Source organism: Saimiri boliviensis, chromosome 7, assembly GCF_048565385.1.
Source record: "Saimiri boliviensis isolate mSaiBol1 chromosome 7, mSaiBol1.pri, whole genome shotgun sequence".
NCBI lineage: Eukaryota > Metazoa > Chordata > Mammalia > Primates > Cebidae > Saimiri > Saimiri boliviensis.
In genome coordinates, this window is record NC_133455.1 from 79,255,332 (window position 1) to 79,273,786 (window position 18,455).

Here is an 18,455-nt window from a genome sequence, read left to right on the forward strand (position 1 = left end):
TATACCTAAGTTTGCAGAAATTAAGATGTTTTCTAATGCTCCTATATATATGTAGGTAAAGCTAGAATAAAACAGGCCAATTCATTTAGGGGAAAGATAAGCAAATTATGTAAAAACAACTGATTTACTTTAAACCAGAAATTCTTTGTTTTATAAGTGACAAGTTTCACTTACCCTTGAATTATCGTCAAAGAGATAGTATAACCTTAGAAATTCTGAAGAAAAAAAACAATACATTAAAGACCCAATTTTACAGGCTTCAAACTACTTATCTAGGGGTGTGCTTCCCAAAGCATGCTGTATGGAATTTTATTCCTGGGAAATGCTTCTTGAATAAAATTTCCTAAATTATTACTTGAAAAATTATTTATTTATTTGTACTCAAATAATTTAATTTTAAATAAGTGCTGAGTTTAACAACTGGCTCATTAGTTTCCTAACAATTTAACAAGATTCTCTCTCATGAGCTGATATAAATTAACTCCAGATCATTTAAATTCATGCATATAAAGAGCATTCAAATAAATTCCGGGTAAGCAGTCTCTTTGACGAAGTAAGTTTGAGGGAGCTGCAGACCAGTGCACTCTTACAGATGATGGCACACAGTCACACAGTAAAGGTCTGAGGAGTGCTGCTGCAAAGACACCTCCTTAGTGTAATTCCTCATCTGCAAGACATATTTGACCCCAGAGTCCTGTTTTCTCCTAACTCCTATTAATATTCTGAGCAACTAGTGTTTCCAGGACACAATTTTGGAATCTTCACAGTAGGGTTGTGATTGCTTCTAAGTGGTTTTGTGATCTTCAGCAAACCCTAGCCCTCAGTTTCTCTGTAGATTTACTGAATCCTTTCACAGAAATGCTGTGAATCAACATTTCCAGAGTTTCTCTAAAAAGTTTCTAAAACTACTATTGTGCTGGGCTAGCATTCCTTTGCAGAAAGCCAACTTAATGAGTCCTTATTACGCCAGTCTTCTGAGACTCTCAATAAAGCACAACTGTGGAATGTTGACCTTAGATTGATACACACTTAAAAGTGTTGGTGGACACTGGCACTTACTTCAGTTTTTACCCTGTTGGTCTGTTTCAAAGGTTCTTTTCTTTCTTTTCCTTCTAAAGGCACATTGCTGCAGTAATTTTCTTTAGTATATCTTTAGTCAGTTGCATCGATACAGGTTGTTGTGGCATAACCTATGTTCACATCCTCATTTCAAGGGTGGCTGAAATGTGGAGCCAGATGGGTGCAGCCTTGAGGCTCACCTCAGCTCACTACACTGAAGCACCTCCTCAGCCTGGTTTGGATTAGAAACAAGGTAGTACAGAATCCAAATAAACAAACCAGAGCAGACTATCTAAATGGTAGAAAAGTAAAAACTTGTTCTTTACAATTCCAGTAGAATTCTTGGGTTTAGCTCATGGGACGCAGCCAAGGATTCATTTTTCAACAAGGTGCCCGGTAGACTTGGTGTCATGGCTGGCTTTGCTTCTGCAGAGGACGCCTATATTTCTTCCTCAAAGCATGTTATGTTTTAGACTCAAATGCAAACTCTGAGGAAATGGTCATCTTCACAGAATAAAAAAAAAACAATCACAGATTTGCTTTTTGATTTTGGGCATTTTCTTGAAATGAGGCAAGACTAATTTGGGCCTTGGGGACATTTGTTTAGGGGGTTTCTGGAGAATGTCATATGGCTTCTCATTGAATTAAACTTCCACGTTTGGGGATGAATTTATTTTTTGTCACAAGGCTTAAGATCCCAACTCAGCCAGGTTTCTGTGTGTTTCTTCTAATAAAGAACAGCAACTATGAGTTGGAATATCCCAAAATTATCTTTTGGGTTAGAATAGCTTGTTCACAGAATTCTGAAAAATATCTTTTCTTTGTGAGCTATAAACTTAAAGCTACAAACTCTTTCCTAAGCAGGAACTGAGTTTCAAAGAATTTGACACAACTAAAACATAAAAGAAATAAATATTTGTCCCCTCAATTTGCCCTCTACTCTATTCCCTAATTTTGTGTTTGCAATATTAATTTAGAGAAAATTCAGTACATGGTCACTGACATAACAGGTTCGTTGGCTAATGATTATTTCGTTCTCAAGGTCTGGGTGGTTACAGTCAGCCATCGGGCAGAAGCAAAGAAAAAGGCAAGGGAAGAGGCCAGTGCCTAAGGAGAGGGGGCTGTTTTCCATTTCACCCAAACTTCCTCATACATGGACCCAAGAACTTACTCCCAGACAGGGCCATCTTCATGGTGTGGGGACTGTGTGGTTGCACAGAGCCCTGCTTTGAGAAGGCTCTCACACTTGCTGCATGCTCTGTTGTCACCATCTTGAAAATTTTAATACTTTTTGCATAAGGAGTTATATGTTTTCATTTTTACTCTGGGCCTCTCAAATTTTGTAGCCTGTTCTTCTCCTGGGTTATAGATAGCGTGGGCTGTCTGCTTTCTTCTCACTCATGGTTCTGATCCAGGCTCAGTACCATGCTCAGTGCTAGACTTTCCATTGTCATGTCCTCTGGAACAGGAGGCTGATTACTCACCCTATGGGGAGTCAGCTTTCAGTTATCCTTTTGTGGATTATTTGTTATCTGAGTAGCTTTTTTTTTTTTTTTTTTTTTTTTCCATCCCATGTGCTCTTGTTGGTTTGGACTTTCAAGAAAAGTCAGGTAATTTCAACAGTTATGCAATCTGAATGTGAGGAAGGAGGCAAATATGGTGCCCAGGAAAAATTCTGCAATGCCAAAGCTCAATGAAAATTACATTTCATTTGTAATTTTTATACTCGTCAATGATAAACCAGTAAACAGGTGCAAAATCAATTTACATTTGGAGTTTACATTAGAATTCTAAAAAATCTTACTGAGCACCTGAATACTTTGGTTTATGATGTCTGTTTCCTGTATATGGTTTCTATTTTTTATGTTGTGCCATATGGAGCCTCATTTATTCAATGTGCTTATTAAGTTTTTATATTTGCACCAGTTGTGTAAGCTAAGAATTATTGCTACAAAACTTCTTATTTAAATAGTCTTGTGTGTCTTTTTTGTTCTTTTCTTTCTTCCGTTTTTATTGCCTTAGGAAATTCTTTTGAAATGACAATATTTCTTCTTTACTCAATGTAAGCACTGCTCACCTTGCTATATCACCTTCTCCTCTGCTACCTTGGTAGAAATGCTTTTATGAAACTACTTTATAGTGAAGATTAGTACCTTCTTGAAGAAATGAAAGTATTACTGTGTCCATAATACTGAGAGCATCATGTATTACATGACACTCTGACTTCTTTATGACAACCATAGAAGACATTTCTCTGCTCTCAGTGAGATCTGGCTTAAAGTCTACATTATCTAGGGTCATAACTAGCATATAAATCTAAAATTGTGCCAAAGAGAATAAAATGACAGATGCCAGAGACTGAGAAAGGTGGATGAGGGGAGAGGGGGAGTGAAGAGAGGTTGGTTATGGGTATTTCATGTCTTAAGGTCTTTGGGCCTCCTAATCAACCATAGTTTCCTCTTTAAGGAATGAGATTAGGACAAAAGGTGCATATGAGCTCCTTCACACTTGCGAGAGAGAGAGAGAAGTATATGGTCCACCTATCACAAGTGTGCAGGAACTCGTGTATGCCTTTGGTCTAATTCTCATTCATCCACCAATTGTATTGTCTACACTTTATTTCCTTTTGCCTCATTTTTCCTACTTTATCTTGCCAATGGTGTACGTCTTTTCAGACTGCCTTAACTCCTTACTCCTTTAACTTTTAAATTCTTGTTTAGAAGTGTTTTATGCAGATCCTATCCTCCTTTTCTTCCTTTGTCTTCTTCTTCCTTCCCCTCCACCTTCTGCTGATAGTAACTTCAATAACAGCAATGACAATGATTTCATACCCCATAAAGTTACAATTAATGGCCTTTCTATTTCTATTTTTTCTATTCTTTTTAACATTTCTGGCTTCTATAATGCATATAGAAGTATAGTTATCCATGTAAATAGTGGCCATATATAGGACTATGTGCTCAAAAATGTCTAGTGAAATATGCAATTAAAATGGTTCAGTAATGACCAACCAAGATTATTGCAGTTGGTCCCTTTGTTTTGGACTAAATTCCCTTCCATTCTATTATTCATCTATTAATTAATACAACTGAAATGCTTAGAACAAAGTAAGCACCATATGCCTTAGCTGTGATTATTATCCTATTGCCAAACTTGACTTTTCTGCTACCATCTTAATCTTCATTATCAGGGATTTTTACTTACTTAAAAGCTTTAGATAAGTGAGTTGTTTCCATAGTGGATCCCAAGGTTTGTTCCCTGGTTCTTGGCCTGCTGTGCCAAGTCTACGTGACTATAGGCTGATGGGCGGGGCTCTTCCAGTTAGAGAAGAGATTGTGTAGTCCTACACTGCATCAAAAGATGCATTCACTCAGCCAGAGTCTTTCCCTGGATCCCTTCCGGTCATCAGGTCACCTGCCAACATCACACAACTGATCATGCCACACCCTAGTGAAAGAAAATCTGTAGACGTTAGATTATCTATGAAATTAAGTGCACATTGCCTTGGGATAATCAGAATAACATGCTGGAAAGCTGCTGTCTAGGATTTGTGGAGCTTTGTATTCTATTGTGTCTGCTTAGAAAAAGGAAGGAGGGAGAGCAGCATAGTGTTAACACTCTGGAGTCAGATGACAGATTCAAACCCTGTCCCTGTTACATGAGAGCTTACTGTCTCCAAGGCTCAGTTTCTGATCTGTAAAAGGGCATAATGATACCTGCCTCATAGAATTGTAAGATAACCCACGTACTAGACTTGAGAGCAGATAGGGTTGGTTGGTTGTTTTGTTTCTGCTAGGCTCCCTTAAATCATGGGACCAATAGGTTTTAATACATGGTAGGTAGCCTTTTCATTTGTAACATTCTGACCCTTTAGGAAGTCTTCCACTAAAGGGATATTTAACACATTCTAGTTAGTGAGAACTTCTTGAAAGAAATAACAAGCTGAGATCGGACATAAACAGGAGTGTTGCAGGTGGTGACAACAGAGTGCAATAAGGCATGACTGCAGTACAGTCAGAGAGCTGGGAGGGAGGGCTGACGCTGAAGAGCTAAGGCAGGGCCAGACAATGGAATAGCTTTGTGTGTGTGTGTGTGTTTTTTAATGATACTGGAAATATTAACTACCACTAAATTGCAACCAACTTTATTTTCATAAGATAGCATGTGCAAAGACCACCTCCATATAACACTCAGAAAACTAAAGCAGCACCTTTATTTTATACATACAAACTGTATAAAATGTTTATTATGTAAGAGCTGTGTTTTGTTTACAATATATTATATTGCTTCAAGCCAATGCAAAAAGATCATACATTATATTCCATATTTCATTGTGTTTAGAATATATTATATTGTTTAAATGCCACTACCACAGTGTAATTTTTTTTAATATTGAATCTCTGGAATAATGATAAAGTCAAAATATATTGTATGGAGAGCTTAAAAATTAGGAGCAAATTTAAAAAAATGTGACAAACATCTAAATATATGACAATAAAATCTTAAATCCTGTAACTCCAACATAATTAACTGCTCCATCCAAATTCTTGTGACTTATGCATTTTTGCCCAATTTAACCTTTCTAATGTTCCCCTGCCCCCAGACACCATGAATGCACTGTAATTTTGAAAATATCTGCCAACTAAACACTGAAAATTTTAACCTGATCAACTGACATAATATAAAATCTGTCCCAAAGCACTGAAACAAGAAAATCTATACCATCATGCTACAGACATACTTAGAAAACTTAAAAGGAAGAGTAAATATCAGCTCATTGATTTATAATGAAGCTAATAAACTTGAGGCCAGTATTCTTAAGTGTAATGAACATTATTTGAACATTCAACAGATGAAAGGTTAACAAAGGCTATGAACTTGGTGTAACTTAAAACATTCCAGATGTCGGAGTTCACCAGATATAATTGGATTCAGGTGGATCCCGCCGCTCCTCGGCCTTTTTAAGTGAAGGCGTGTGCTGCCCGAGCTGGGTGCCTGCGGGCCTCAGGGCATGCAGAAGGCTGCCTCCATACCCTGCAAAATTATCCACAGCTTAAAAGGAAAGAAATTTCAAAACCAGGCTCTTCATTGTTAACCATTCAGATGAAATCCATTTTTGCCTTTTTGTCCCAGAGTAAAAAATCACAATGACCATAAAAAGCTACCTGAATGAAGAGATCTCTGGGAAGAGCAACCCACTTTACCAACTCCATGAAACCAGGTTTCCATCAGATTTCTCATTCACTATATATTTTGGCCATGCAGAAGCTCTTGATGCAAAGTCTGGGTGAACGTGACTGAATGGAAGGTTAGTCTCCATCCAAGTGTGGGTAAGGATCTAGCATTGAAGTTTTGAATGTGGCTGCAGATTTGGTCATTCAACCTTTTCATTGCATTGCAAACCTAATCTAGCTGATATTGATCCAGTTCAATGTAACAACCTACTCTTCACAGAGATCACATGATTGGGTGTGGCTACTGCACTTATAAAATAGGAATTTTGTAAAAATTAAGGACTTCCATTATACGTATTCTGGAAAAGGTTAAGATTTGAACTGACTCTTCCTTATCAATCGAGATTTGTGTTTCAGTCAAGGTGGGCATCTATCTGTTTCTAGCTGCGTGGTAAATGGAACGTACTGAGTTACACAACTTCAGACCTCCCTTCTTCCTACTTGGGGTGATGCTTGGGGGCACTGACTCATTTCTCATTTCCTAAAACTGATCCAAGGCAACAAATTACATTGTAAATATCTGCCTCCATCTTCCTGTGCATCAGAGTTAAATTCAGCATTCATTTGTTCCTTGTGTTTTTAAAAGCAAACATGCTATTAAGCAGCTACTGAGAATAGAATACTTTGTCTCTGAATGTGTTTCTTTGAATTGTCAGTATATAGTCTAGTAGCTCCTGGAGTGGTCAAAACCTGAGCCAGCAATGAGCTGGAATAAATCCCTACCATGTTGCTTGGCCTGCCACCCATGAAGCCCAAACCTCCCTGTCGGCAAGAGTGAGCCTATGTGGGGACGTCTGTCTCCAGTATCCTCCTCCCCACCATGATGCCTGGGTCCCTGGGACCTCCCAATGTGTCACCCCACTGGGAATATGTTCTTAGCAGAACTCTATGCTTCAGAGCTTCCTTGTCACCTCCCTCTAATAAAAATAAACCCATTCTTTTAGCTCAATTATTTTAGCTAAGGTACAAAAGGGCTGCGTGGCCTCTCCTGGGAAAACACATTTGCTTTTTAATCAAACACCAGGTCATCTTCTTGGCATGCAATGCTTGGATTTGAAGGAGGCACACTGATGGCAGAAGCTTTCAGCAGCATATTCTCCAAGTGGGAGTGCTATTTGGAGGCTTGCAGACCTGTCATGAGGGCTCATCTACTACACGAGGGCCCCTAACTAACTTTCTCTTTGAAAGAATGACTGGGTGCATCAGAAGTAACAGTACCCTTGTGCTCCCTTCTTCATCACTTGTGGGGATCACTGGGACCTGGATGTGAGTCTTAGAAGACCTTTGTAACTAAGTCCTGGGATGTGTGGTCTGACCTAGGTTTGAAGATTTTTGAAAGTTATTTTGATACTGAGGCAAGCCTCAGGGTTTGTCTCCAGTTGAGGGTTGCATAAAGGCTTCAGTTTACTCTTTTCCAAAATGGCTAGAAATAGTGAGTCTTCTACAGGTCTTTTAGTCCAAAGAAGATCTTATCAGTAGGTCCTGGCAGGGATGCCATTCAACCATTCCCACAATGTGAGAAGCGATTTTCCAGAGCAGCTGCACTGTTTGCTAAACTGTGTCCACGTGAAGCCAACTTAATCAACCATCTAGTCAATTCAGTGGGTGAAAAAGAATCAAATCAGTGGCTTAGTGTAGTGATATGGTTTGGCTGTGTCTCCACCCACATCTCATCTTGATTTGTAATCCCCTTGTGTCAAGGGAGACACCAAGTGGAGGTAATTGAATCATGGGGGTGGTTCCCCTATGCTGTTCTCATAATAGTGAGTGAGTTCTCATGAGATCTGATGGTTTTTTAAGCACTTGGCAAGTTCTTTCTTTTGTCATTCTCTCTCCTTCCACCTTGTGAAGAAGGTACCTGCCTCCCTTTGCCTTCTACCATGATTGTAAGTTTCCTGAGGCCTTCCTAGCCATATGGAAGTATGAGTCAATTAAACCTCTTTCCTTTAGGCATTACTCAGTCTCTGGAAGTTCTTTATAGCAGTATGAGAAGAGACTAATATATGTAGCCTAGACCAAACACCAACCTACCTTAAAGTAAACAGATGTATATAAATTTATTAGCTATACATTAATACAATATAAGCATTGTAAAATATAAACAAAACTTAGAAATTAGAGACTATAATATATTAAATGTATATTTATATATAAATATAAATCAAATATAAAATATAAAAATATTTAAAAATTAATATATTCCCTTAGTATCCCAGTGGATAATTTTCACACTCACTGGGTTGCATGCACCAACCTTTGGAGATTGCTGATCTAGGAAAACATCTGATTTGTTCAATTTGCATCCACTACTTCGGAGACATAATATGGTAGACACAACCTAATATTGTGTGCATTTTTTTTTTAATTTTTAGAGACAGGGTCTTGCTATGTTGCCCAGACTGATCTCAAATTCTTGGGTTCAAGAAATCCTCCTGTCTCAGCCTCTCAAGTAGCTTTGACTACAGGCATGTGCCACCACTCCCAGCTTGGAATCATGTTTTTGTAAAGTATGGTATGTGACTGAAGTCTTCCTTTCTTCAGACTGAAGTGGACAGTTGGCCCATGCTTAAGAGACTGAGTTCTAGCTGCCAGAAGTGCTGAAGCTGTGTTCTTTTGTTAATTTGCTAATTGACTGCCCCTCTCACTCCATAAGGCAGGGCCTTTTCTGTGCACTGGTGTGTCCCCAGTGCTTAGATTCATGCTTGGCACAGGAGAGACCCCAATCAATACTGAATGAATTTAGCAAGTTTCATTGTGTGTCTAAAATAGGCCAGCTGTTTAGCTACATAGCTAGTTCATTTTTGGTAGTCAGTAAATTTGAAAAAATACAACTCCATTAAAACATGTCTCCCATAGACAGCTTTATAAACCTTTTCTTTCCCTCAAAGGAACTCATTAATTTACCATTGCTAATACAATTTAAATATTTTAAGAATAAAAATGTTTCATGTTTTATAATGGTACTTGGTAAATCATGAATTATAAAATCAGTATTCTACATTTGATTTAAAATCTTAATGTCATGTGTCATTTCTTTTTTTTTTTTTTTTGAGACGGAGTTTTGCTGTTGTTACCCAGGCTGGAGTACAATGGCGCGGTCTCGGCTCACCGCAACCTCCACCTCCTGGGTTCAGGCAATTCTCCTGCCTCAGCCTCCTGAGTAGCTGGGATTACAGGCATGCACCATCATGCCCAGCTGATTTTTTGTATTTTTAGTAGAGACGGGGTTTCACCATGTTGACCAGGATGGTCTCGATCTCTTGACCTCGTGATCTGCCCACCTCGGCCTCTCAAAGTGCTGGGATTACAGGTGTGAGCCACCGCGCCTGGCCTTCCTTTCATAGTTAACATACTGTATTACCCCAAATCAACCTGTATTACTAAATTAGCCTAGAAAATACTTGTGATATTTTACAGATGTGATCTTTTACAAAGGTGCATTATTCTTTACACACCAAAGGCTAGATTCTAAAGTTTAAAGAGGTACAGAAGAGGCAGAGAAGCAGCTGCTTTTAATGAAATGGAAAGCAGGACTGAGTTATAGGTTGACTGTTAGCCTTTGAAACCAAGAAACAGAAGTGAAAAGGCTGGCTCTCCTTCTGGCCTCCCACTCACTTTTATTTTTATTTTTTCCTTGTTTACAACTTTTTTTTTCTCCCACTCACTTTTATTGCAGTGTCTTCCATGCCAACCTTCTTGACATTGGCATTTATTGGGTTCATAGCAGGTTCCGTGTGCACCACAGCCAGGCTCACAGACAGCTAGAATCAAAGGAAATAAAAGAGTATTTTCTGAGCTTTCCTTTTTCAACAGAATTACATAGTTGCTTTCCTTGCAGTTCTTTAGAATGTGTTATTTTTGACTTCATCTCCTAATTTCTTTTTTCTAAGTCAATCTCCAGCTATAAGTTGGTTTTGGACTTTTAGTAAAGTCCTGAGAATGATCTTTAAGCATGATATTTTTCATTCACAAAAGCTATTTGGTAGGATTTTGAAACTGCTGGGCCAGAGAAGTTTATTTTCCTTAAGAAAACACCTGGCTGGGTGCAGTGGCTCACGCCTGTAATCTCAGCACTTTGGAAGGCAGAGGCGGGTGGATCATGAGGTCAGGAGTTCAAGACCAGCTTGGCCAAGATAGTGAAACCCCATCTCTACTGAAAAATGCAAAGGTTGGCTGCGTGCAGTGGCGGGCATCTGTAGTTGCAGCTACTTGGGAGGCTGAGGCAAGAGAATCGCTTGAACTCAGGGAGGTGAAGGTTACATTGATCCAAGATTATGTCACAGCACTCCAGCCTGGGCAACAGAGTGAGACTCTGTCTCAAAAAACAAACAAACAAACAAACAACAACAAACCCCCAACACTTTATAGTTAAAACATTCAGTTGCATGTGTGAGTATCCATTTTACATGCACAGATTTCATACAATGCCTCTGGTCTACATAAGGAAGCATATATGTCAGTGAAGAAAGGTTAAGTGTGATACCCAGGCAACATGCAGCAGGCACAGAAGTATGTAGTGAGAGCCTCCTGCTAGTTTAATGACCCAATAGCCCAGATTGGCAATGTGTATGGGGTACTTACGCTTTGAACAGAGGTCTCCCTGGTAACCTTTGGAACACTTACATTTGCTTTTACCAATGCATTTACCTCCATTTCGACAGGGTTGTGGGCATTTGCCTGAAAAGAGAAGACTGCAACTAAGCAAGGAACCCAGTGCTTCATTCAGAGGTAATTACATTTTTCAAAGGAATTACAAGGCTTTGAGAGGACAAATGCTTTTAAATGGCAGTTATTTTCATTCATTTCAGAGCTACTCTGGCTTTTATTTTGTTTGAGTTTTGTTTTTGGAACAGACAGGATAATATTTTTAAGTTATGCTTTTGGATAATAAATGTGTTGGTAAAATGCTTATATTCTTTTTTTTTTTTTTTTTTAGTAAAGACAGGGTTTCATCTTATTGGCCAGGGTAGTGTCGAATTCCTGACCTCAAGTGATCCACCTGCCTCAGCCTCCCAAAGTGCTGGGATTACAGATGTGAGCCACCATGCCTGGCCAAATTACTTGTTAATAAACAGAATAATATTTTAGCTAACCCATAAATACTTGCTAAGATATACTTTACTAAAAGTTATGACATAAATGACCCTTTAAATAATATTTTCTCTGAGTTTTAATTTTTGTTTTTGTTTTTTTTGAGATGGCATCTTGCTCTTTTGCCCAGACTAGAGTGCAGTCGTGGGACCTTGGCTCACTGCATCGTCCACCTCCCAGATTCAAATGATTCTCCTGCCTTGGCCTCCAGGGTTGTTGAGATCACAGATGTGCGCCACCATGCCCAGCTAATTTTTGTATTTTTAGTAGAGATGGGGTTTCACCATGTTGTCTAGGCTGGTCTCGAACTCTTGACCTCAAGTAATCTTCCCATCTCGGCCTCCCAAAATGCTGGGATTGTAGATGTGAGCCACTGTGCCCGGCCGAATTTTGATTTTTGAATGTCACTTTTTCTGAAAGTAAGTCTATACCTGTACCTGATGACAGTCTTGGCCTAAGATTCTCCAGAAAGCAGGATCTGCATGCAGATAGTTTACTTGGGGAAGTGATTGTAGGAAAGAGGAATGGGGAAATGGGAAGGGTGAAACAGGGAAGGAGGGAAAGGCAACACAAAAGTGTGTTTGTGGGTTGAAAGCAGGATTATGGGGCAGCTAAGTTGAGGTGCAGTGGCAATGGCTGGTGTGAAAGGCTGGCTAAGCAGTGTGAGATGGGACGTAAAAGATGCCCAGTACCACAGCAGTGCGTTATCCTGGAATGTCTTAGATCTGTAATGATACCTTGACATTTTTTTTAACCTCTTTGCACAATGAGTATTACAAATGCTTTTCACAGATCTTTGAATCACAGAATTTTAGAGCTGGAATAAGGCCCTAGGTGTAAAAATCATGTAATACATTTCTTACTTCTTTCTCCAGAGGCTATTTATTCTCCCTCTGCAACTAGAATTTGCTATCCTAAGGCCTAGTTTTTGAAGAAGTGGAAAATAAGGTACTTTTTACCTAGGGCTGATACCACATCCTATGCCTGGCATAATGTTTTGAAGATGGCAAACAGCCCATAGATTTTGGTAGTGGAGGAGTTTGGGTTCCTTTTGTTGTTGTTCTTTTTCTTTTTTTTTCTTTCTTTGTTTTCACTTTAGCAGAATACTTATTACAAAGGCTTCTGGGTACATAAGAGAACTAATAAAAGTTTTATCCTAAACTAACCCACCTTTCATTATCTAAGGACTTCTTTTTATTGCCAAAGAAAGCTGTGAAATAAGTCAACCACCACATGTTTTACTTACAAGCACTATTGTTGGCAAATAAGAAGTAAATTCTTCTACGAAAATCATTCACCTAAAAACACTTTATCTTTTTATTTACCTAAAAGGACTTTCTTCATATATAAGTAGACCAAAGAAGTACTTAGTCATTGTGAAGAAAATATAGACATAATAATATTGGGATGTTAGGGTTTCTTGCAAACCTGGAATGCCATTAGACACTGAAGTTTTTGTGAATAGAGGTGTTCTAGAAACAGGTATTAAACAAACTTAATAACAGAATATCACCTCTTTACTGACCAAAAGAGGGTCCTTTTTTTTGGGGGGGTCTAGGTTAGAATACAAGAATACCATTTACTGTTTAGTTAAGATCTCAACTCAAGAAGGAATATCTAACTCTAAATTTCCATTTGCATCAAAGAAATACCTGACCCCAACGTATACACAAAATTGGGTCATATCATAGTATTCTGCAATGCACCAGGTTTTTTCAAATGAGCAAAGTATGGGATGATAATTATATGGCAGAAAAGACAAGAGTACTTGTATGTGAACTACTTGGTGAGCCCAAAATGCCTCATCCTCTATAAGGGGTAAAGTTGGTAAAAGGGTTAATGCAGAAAATGATTGGTGGAAAGAATCCTTTCATCGACTTCATGAGGTTTTTTGTTTTCATGGCAAGAGGGAAGTGAGGACCCTTAGGTTCACCACAGTCAGGAAGCAGGATGTTCTCTCCTGGCTGTTACACAGCAGAAACATGACTGCAGGGTACATTAGACATTTGAAAGCCATAACTAGTTCAAAGACTGTAGGAGACAAAATTCACAAAGATCTGATTGTTTTAAAATTCAGAATCCTGGAAATATCTTTAATATTAACTTATTTCTCCTGAAAATATTTAGCAGCCAAATTCTACACATTACATAGTGGAAAACTGAGTCAGCTTGAGAGATGGCACATTTTCACTTAAAGAGACTAAGTCCTTGCCTAGCGTGGTGGCTCACATCTGTACTCCCAGCACTTTGAAAGGCCGAGGCAGGCAGACCATTGGGGTCATTTCACCAGCCTGGCCAATATGGTGAAACCCCAACTGTACTAAAAATATAAAAGAATTAGCTGGGCATGGTGGTGGGCACCTATAATCCCAGCTACTTGGCAGGCTTTGGCAGGAGAATCACTTGAACTCGGAAGGCAGAGGTTGCAGAAAGCAAAGATGGCACCACTGCCCTCCAGCCTGGGTGACAGAGCTAGACTCTCAAAAAAAAAAAAAAAAAAAAAAAAAAGAGAGAGAGAGAGAGAGAGAAAGACTAAGCCTTGCCCAAAGACAAACAGATTTGACTAAGTTTAAGCTGTTAGCATTTTTACTGTAACCAATAGATAAGTCCTTGTAAGAATAATGAAATTAGGTATTGACAAAATAAAGACATTAAATTTTCTCCACCTATGCAACTGTAGGATAACTTAAATTTGTGACAGTTTAATGAAGAAAAAATATAAAAGGATTTATAAGTGCCAACAATTATCATCTCTGGGTTTTAGGATTATAGGTGATTTCTAATTGTTTTCTCCAGCATTCTAAAAATTTTTAACAGAGAACATTTTATATTGTGAACTTTTGTAAAAATAACCTACTCAGTTATTTTTGAAATCCTTTTCTAATAATTCTTGCATTAAAAAAGGATTATAAATAATTTGAGTAGTCTTTTTAACTGAAGTTCCATTGAAGATTTTTGGGAAATCAATGAGCCTTAGATAACAAGAGGAATGTACACACTATCAGTCCAGATACCTCTAACCATGGTTTTGTTAACCTACAAGCATATCTCACAATCAAGTAAGAATGAAGTTTGAGAAGGTATCATTCTTTTTTTTTTTGAGATGGAGTTTTGCTCTTGTCTCCCAGGCTGGAGTGGTGGAGTGGCTCAGCCTTGGCTCCCTACAACCTCTGCCTTCAGGGTTCAAGCAATTCTCTTGCCTCAGCCTCCTGCGTAGCTGGGACTACAGGCACCTGCCATTACGCCTGACTAATTTTTGTGTTTTTAGTAGAGACAGGATATTGCTATGTTGGCCAGGCTTGTCTCAAACTCCTGACCTCAGGTGATCTGCCTGCCCTAGTCTCTCAAAGTGCTAGGATTACAGGCATGAGCCACTGTTCCCAGCTGAGATGATATCATTCTTGATGGAGATCAGGAGAAATGAAAATAAAGATGATATCAGAATACACATTTCATTGAAACAATAGCCAGTAATGAGGGCTGGTGAGCATATGGAGAAACTGGAACTCTTATACACTACTGGTGGGAATTTAAAATGATGCAACTGCTTTGGAAAAAAGTCTGGTAGTTCCTCAAAAAAGTTGTTACTATGTGACCCAGCAATTCCAGCCCCAGGGAAATACTCTGAAGAAATGAAAATGTCCACACAAACATCTTGCACACAAATGTTCATAGCAGTATTATTCATAATAGCCCCAAAGTGGAAACAACCCTAATGCCCAAGAACTGATAAATAAACAAAATGTGGTAAACTCATAAAATGGAATATTATTTGGCAATAAAAAGGAATAATGCACTGATATATGTTACACCATGGGTGAGCATTGTAAACATTAGAATGAACCCAGGTGAAAGAAGCCACACCAGAAATGCCATATCTTTTATGATTCCATTTATGCGAAATGTTGAGAATAAGCAAGTCTAGAGATAGAAAGTAGCTTAGTGGTTGCCAGGGTCTGGGGGGAGAGGAGAAGGAGGAGTGACTGCTAATAGGTACTGGCTTTCTTTTGGAGATGATAACATGTTCTATAATTTAATACTGGTTATGGCTACACAACCTTGGGAGTAACCTGAATGGTACATTTTAAAATGTTAAATTTTATATGATTGTGAGTTATATATTAATTAAAAAATAAGAATCCATAATTCAACTATACTTTTTTTGTTTCTATACTTTTAGAGGCACTTTTCAACTCAGGACCCATTTCCATATTTTCTTGGTAATGTGGTTCTCATGATAGAAAGGAAACTTCCGTCAAGGATTTGGATAAAACTTGCAGTAGGGTCAATCAGGAGCTTTCCAAGACCCACATTTTTTGAGGCATTAGAAAAAAAAACAAAAGAAAAAGTCAAGAATACAAAACATTGTCTCTGCCAACAGAAGGTCCATAAACCTAAGGGCATGAAAGGAAATACTTACATAAAGGAAAATGAGTCTATGAACAAAGATTCATAACCATGAACCAATTAAGTATACAGAGTCTGAAGTAAGTACAGGGAAAATTAAGAGCAGTTAGTTCAGAGATATCTTTATCTGGGAGGGGTAATTAATAAGAATAGAAACCACACTGAGATAATTAATTACATGTTCTATGGAAACTTTAGAGGTATTTCATTTGAACCCTATAAAAAATGGTTACTTCATCCACTACTCATTAAGGTACAAAAACCCACGAATAAATTAGAGGTTGAAAGTTCAAACAGGAACTTAGCCTTATTCAACTTTCAATCTACTACAATTTCAGAAACTATGATTATATCAAACAGTGGTGTTTTACAGATATAGCTGGAAATGAAACACAGACCAAGTTTCTCTCAACACACATCACGAAAGGCAGGGACACAGGACCCTTAGCAGACAGGTTCACCTTCCTTTTGCTCTTTCTTGAGCACGTGCTTTGGTGCTATCTGATCTTCTGGATTGTAAGGCAATCTAGGAGGGAGTTACCACGTTTCTGAGTGAAACAGAAAGTCTACATGACTTTCTGAGAGCTACATGGCTGGTCAGTGGCAGAGCTTGGATAAGCTGTTTGGAATACTGGTTCCCAAAACAATGATAAGCTACCACATTTTGCGCTTACATTTTTAACTTTTGCATATTGAAGTATGACAAACATATAGTAAAGTCATAATGTGCACCAATCTTAAGTTTACAGTTCAGGTGTTTTTATTTACATAAACAAATGTGTGACACTTCACCAATCAGAATACTTAGCATCCATAAACTTCCTTTTGATCCTATTGTGATTCTCATTTCCACCTTCATCCATTAGTTTTGCCTGCTCTTGAACTTCAAAAAGACAATACATAATTTTTTGTGTTTGGCTACTTTGACTTAGTATCTGTGTAGTTCATTCATGTTGCTTTGTGTGCTATTATTTCATTCTTTTTTATTGCTGTGAGCCTTTTTTCTTGGGTCTACCTTTTTCTCTTAGATGGGTTATTAGGCTCAGTCTAGGATATGTGGCAGTCAGTGGCAGGGGAAACAGGTTGGTAGGTGAACAGATCCCAGCTGTCCCAGAGCTCTGATCTACATTTCAAGTCTGAAGCTATGGGTTCCATATAACAAGGAAGGGAGAAAATTATTAACAGAAAACAATGCAACATGCTGCATAATCCAAACCCATACATAACTGAGTCAGAGAGCATTTCTTCTGAGTCCTCAGAGGTGAGCTGTGTCACTCTTTGCCCCACCTTTGGCCAAAATGTATGGCAGCTGAATCTAGCAAAAAGAAACCACTGGGCTAAGACCTTAGACAAGCTGTTCATTCTCTCGGGGCTTCCGACTCCTCCTTGATAAAATGAAGGGGTTAGATTGGGCTTTTAAGGTCCCCCCAAATCAAAAGAAGGCAGAAAGCCAATACTCACTTATTTCACACTGCTCTCCCTCTAGTCCTGGAGGGCAAATACATTTTCCAGGGTAGAAACAGGTCCCTCCATTAAAGCAAGTGGTTGAGCAGTTTGCTGTTAGAATGAGTAACAAGGGTGTTACATTAAGCAGTAGGTTAAATCTAACACAAATTTCACTTAAAGTGAGATGCTATGTTTTAGGCATCTGTTGCTACTTGCCCATTTCCTGACTTAATAAAGTAAGCTGCTTTACAAAAATTGTTAACAATTGCTTGCCTGGGTGCAGACTCTAGAACATAATAGGAGACCACACACATCATATACTACCCACCCATAGGAGTTTCCATCTTAGGGAAGAACGGCACAGTCAAAAATTAACTTATTAATTTTCTTTTTTTTCATTTTAAAGAAATAAATAATTTTATTAAAAGATAATTAAAATTCAAGTATTTCTAGGTACTGCCAACACATTTAGTGCATAACTCAATGACTCTAGAAGACTAAATATGAATGATAACAGTTGATTTTTTTAAAATCCAGATTATTTGGACAGTCATTTAAAAATTCTTATACTACTTTTTATTTTTTCCTTTTTAAAAATTTATTTATTATACTTTAAGTTCTGGGGTACTTGTACAGATCATGCGGGTTTGTATGCCCTTAAAAGGATAAGAATGGTATAAACCTAAGGATATTTTTGGGTAAACATCAGTTTGGAGGATAAAGGAAGAGTAAAAAAGAGAACACTTACTATAATGCTGATGAATTTGTAGTAACTGCAGCCACCAAGTGTAACTGAATACCCAAAGGTAATAGATTTTATCATATATGTAAGAAAAATTCAGGAACCTATATTAACTTAAATATTGTATTTCTTCTTATTGGATATCAGTATTTTATCTTTGTGATATGTTCTACTAGTCATTTTTTTTTTTTACTGTACTTTAAGTACAATAGGAGGAAGAAGCAGAATCACTAGTCACTGGACTACTAGATAAAAATATGGCCTTAATACAGACTCTGGAACATTCCACATCAAGGGTTATATAATCTCTTGTGCATTAAACCAAAAAAATGCTGTAGTCAAAAATTTCAACTTAAATAAAAATATAATTATGGAAAATACCAAACGGGAATTAGTATTGGTGATTATAATGTCATAAAAATTATTGCAGATTGTCTCATTCCTAGCTATGTGATTAACGGTTGGATGAATTTTCT

General features: G+C 38.0%; 1 protein-coding gene across 1 annotated transcript in view; it reads right to left on the minus strand.

Moving 5' to 3' along the window:
- Window positions 1–5,256: 5,256 nt before the first annotated feature.
- WIF1 (WNT inhibitory factor 1) overlaps window positions 5,257–18,455 on the minus strand; it is a 73,982-nt gene continuing 60,783 nt past the window's right edge. The window contains exons 7-10 of the mRNA XM_003926529.4: window positions 17,253–17,348; window positions 10,875–10,970; window positions 9,959–10,054; window positions 5,257–6,093 (exon numbers count right to left, since the gene is read on the minus strand). Of these exons, the coding sequence (XP_003926578.1) occupies window positions 5,972–6,093; window positions 9,959–10,054; window positions 10,875–10,970; window positions 17,253–17,348 (410 nt within the window). The 3' untranslated portion in view covers window positions 5,257–5,971. The remainder of the gene's footprint in view (window positions 6,094–9,958; window positions 10,055–10,874; window positions 10,971–17,252; window positions 17,349–18,455) is intronic.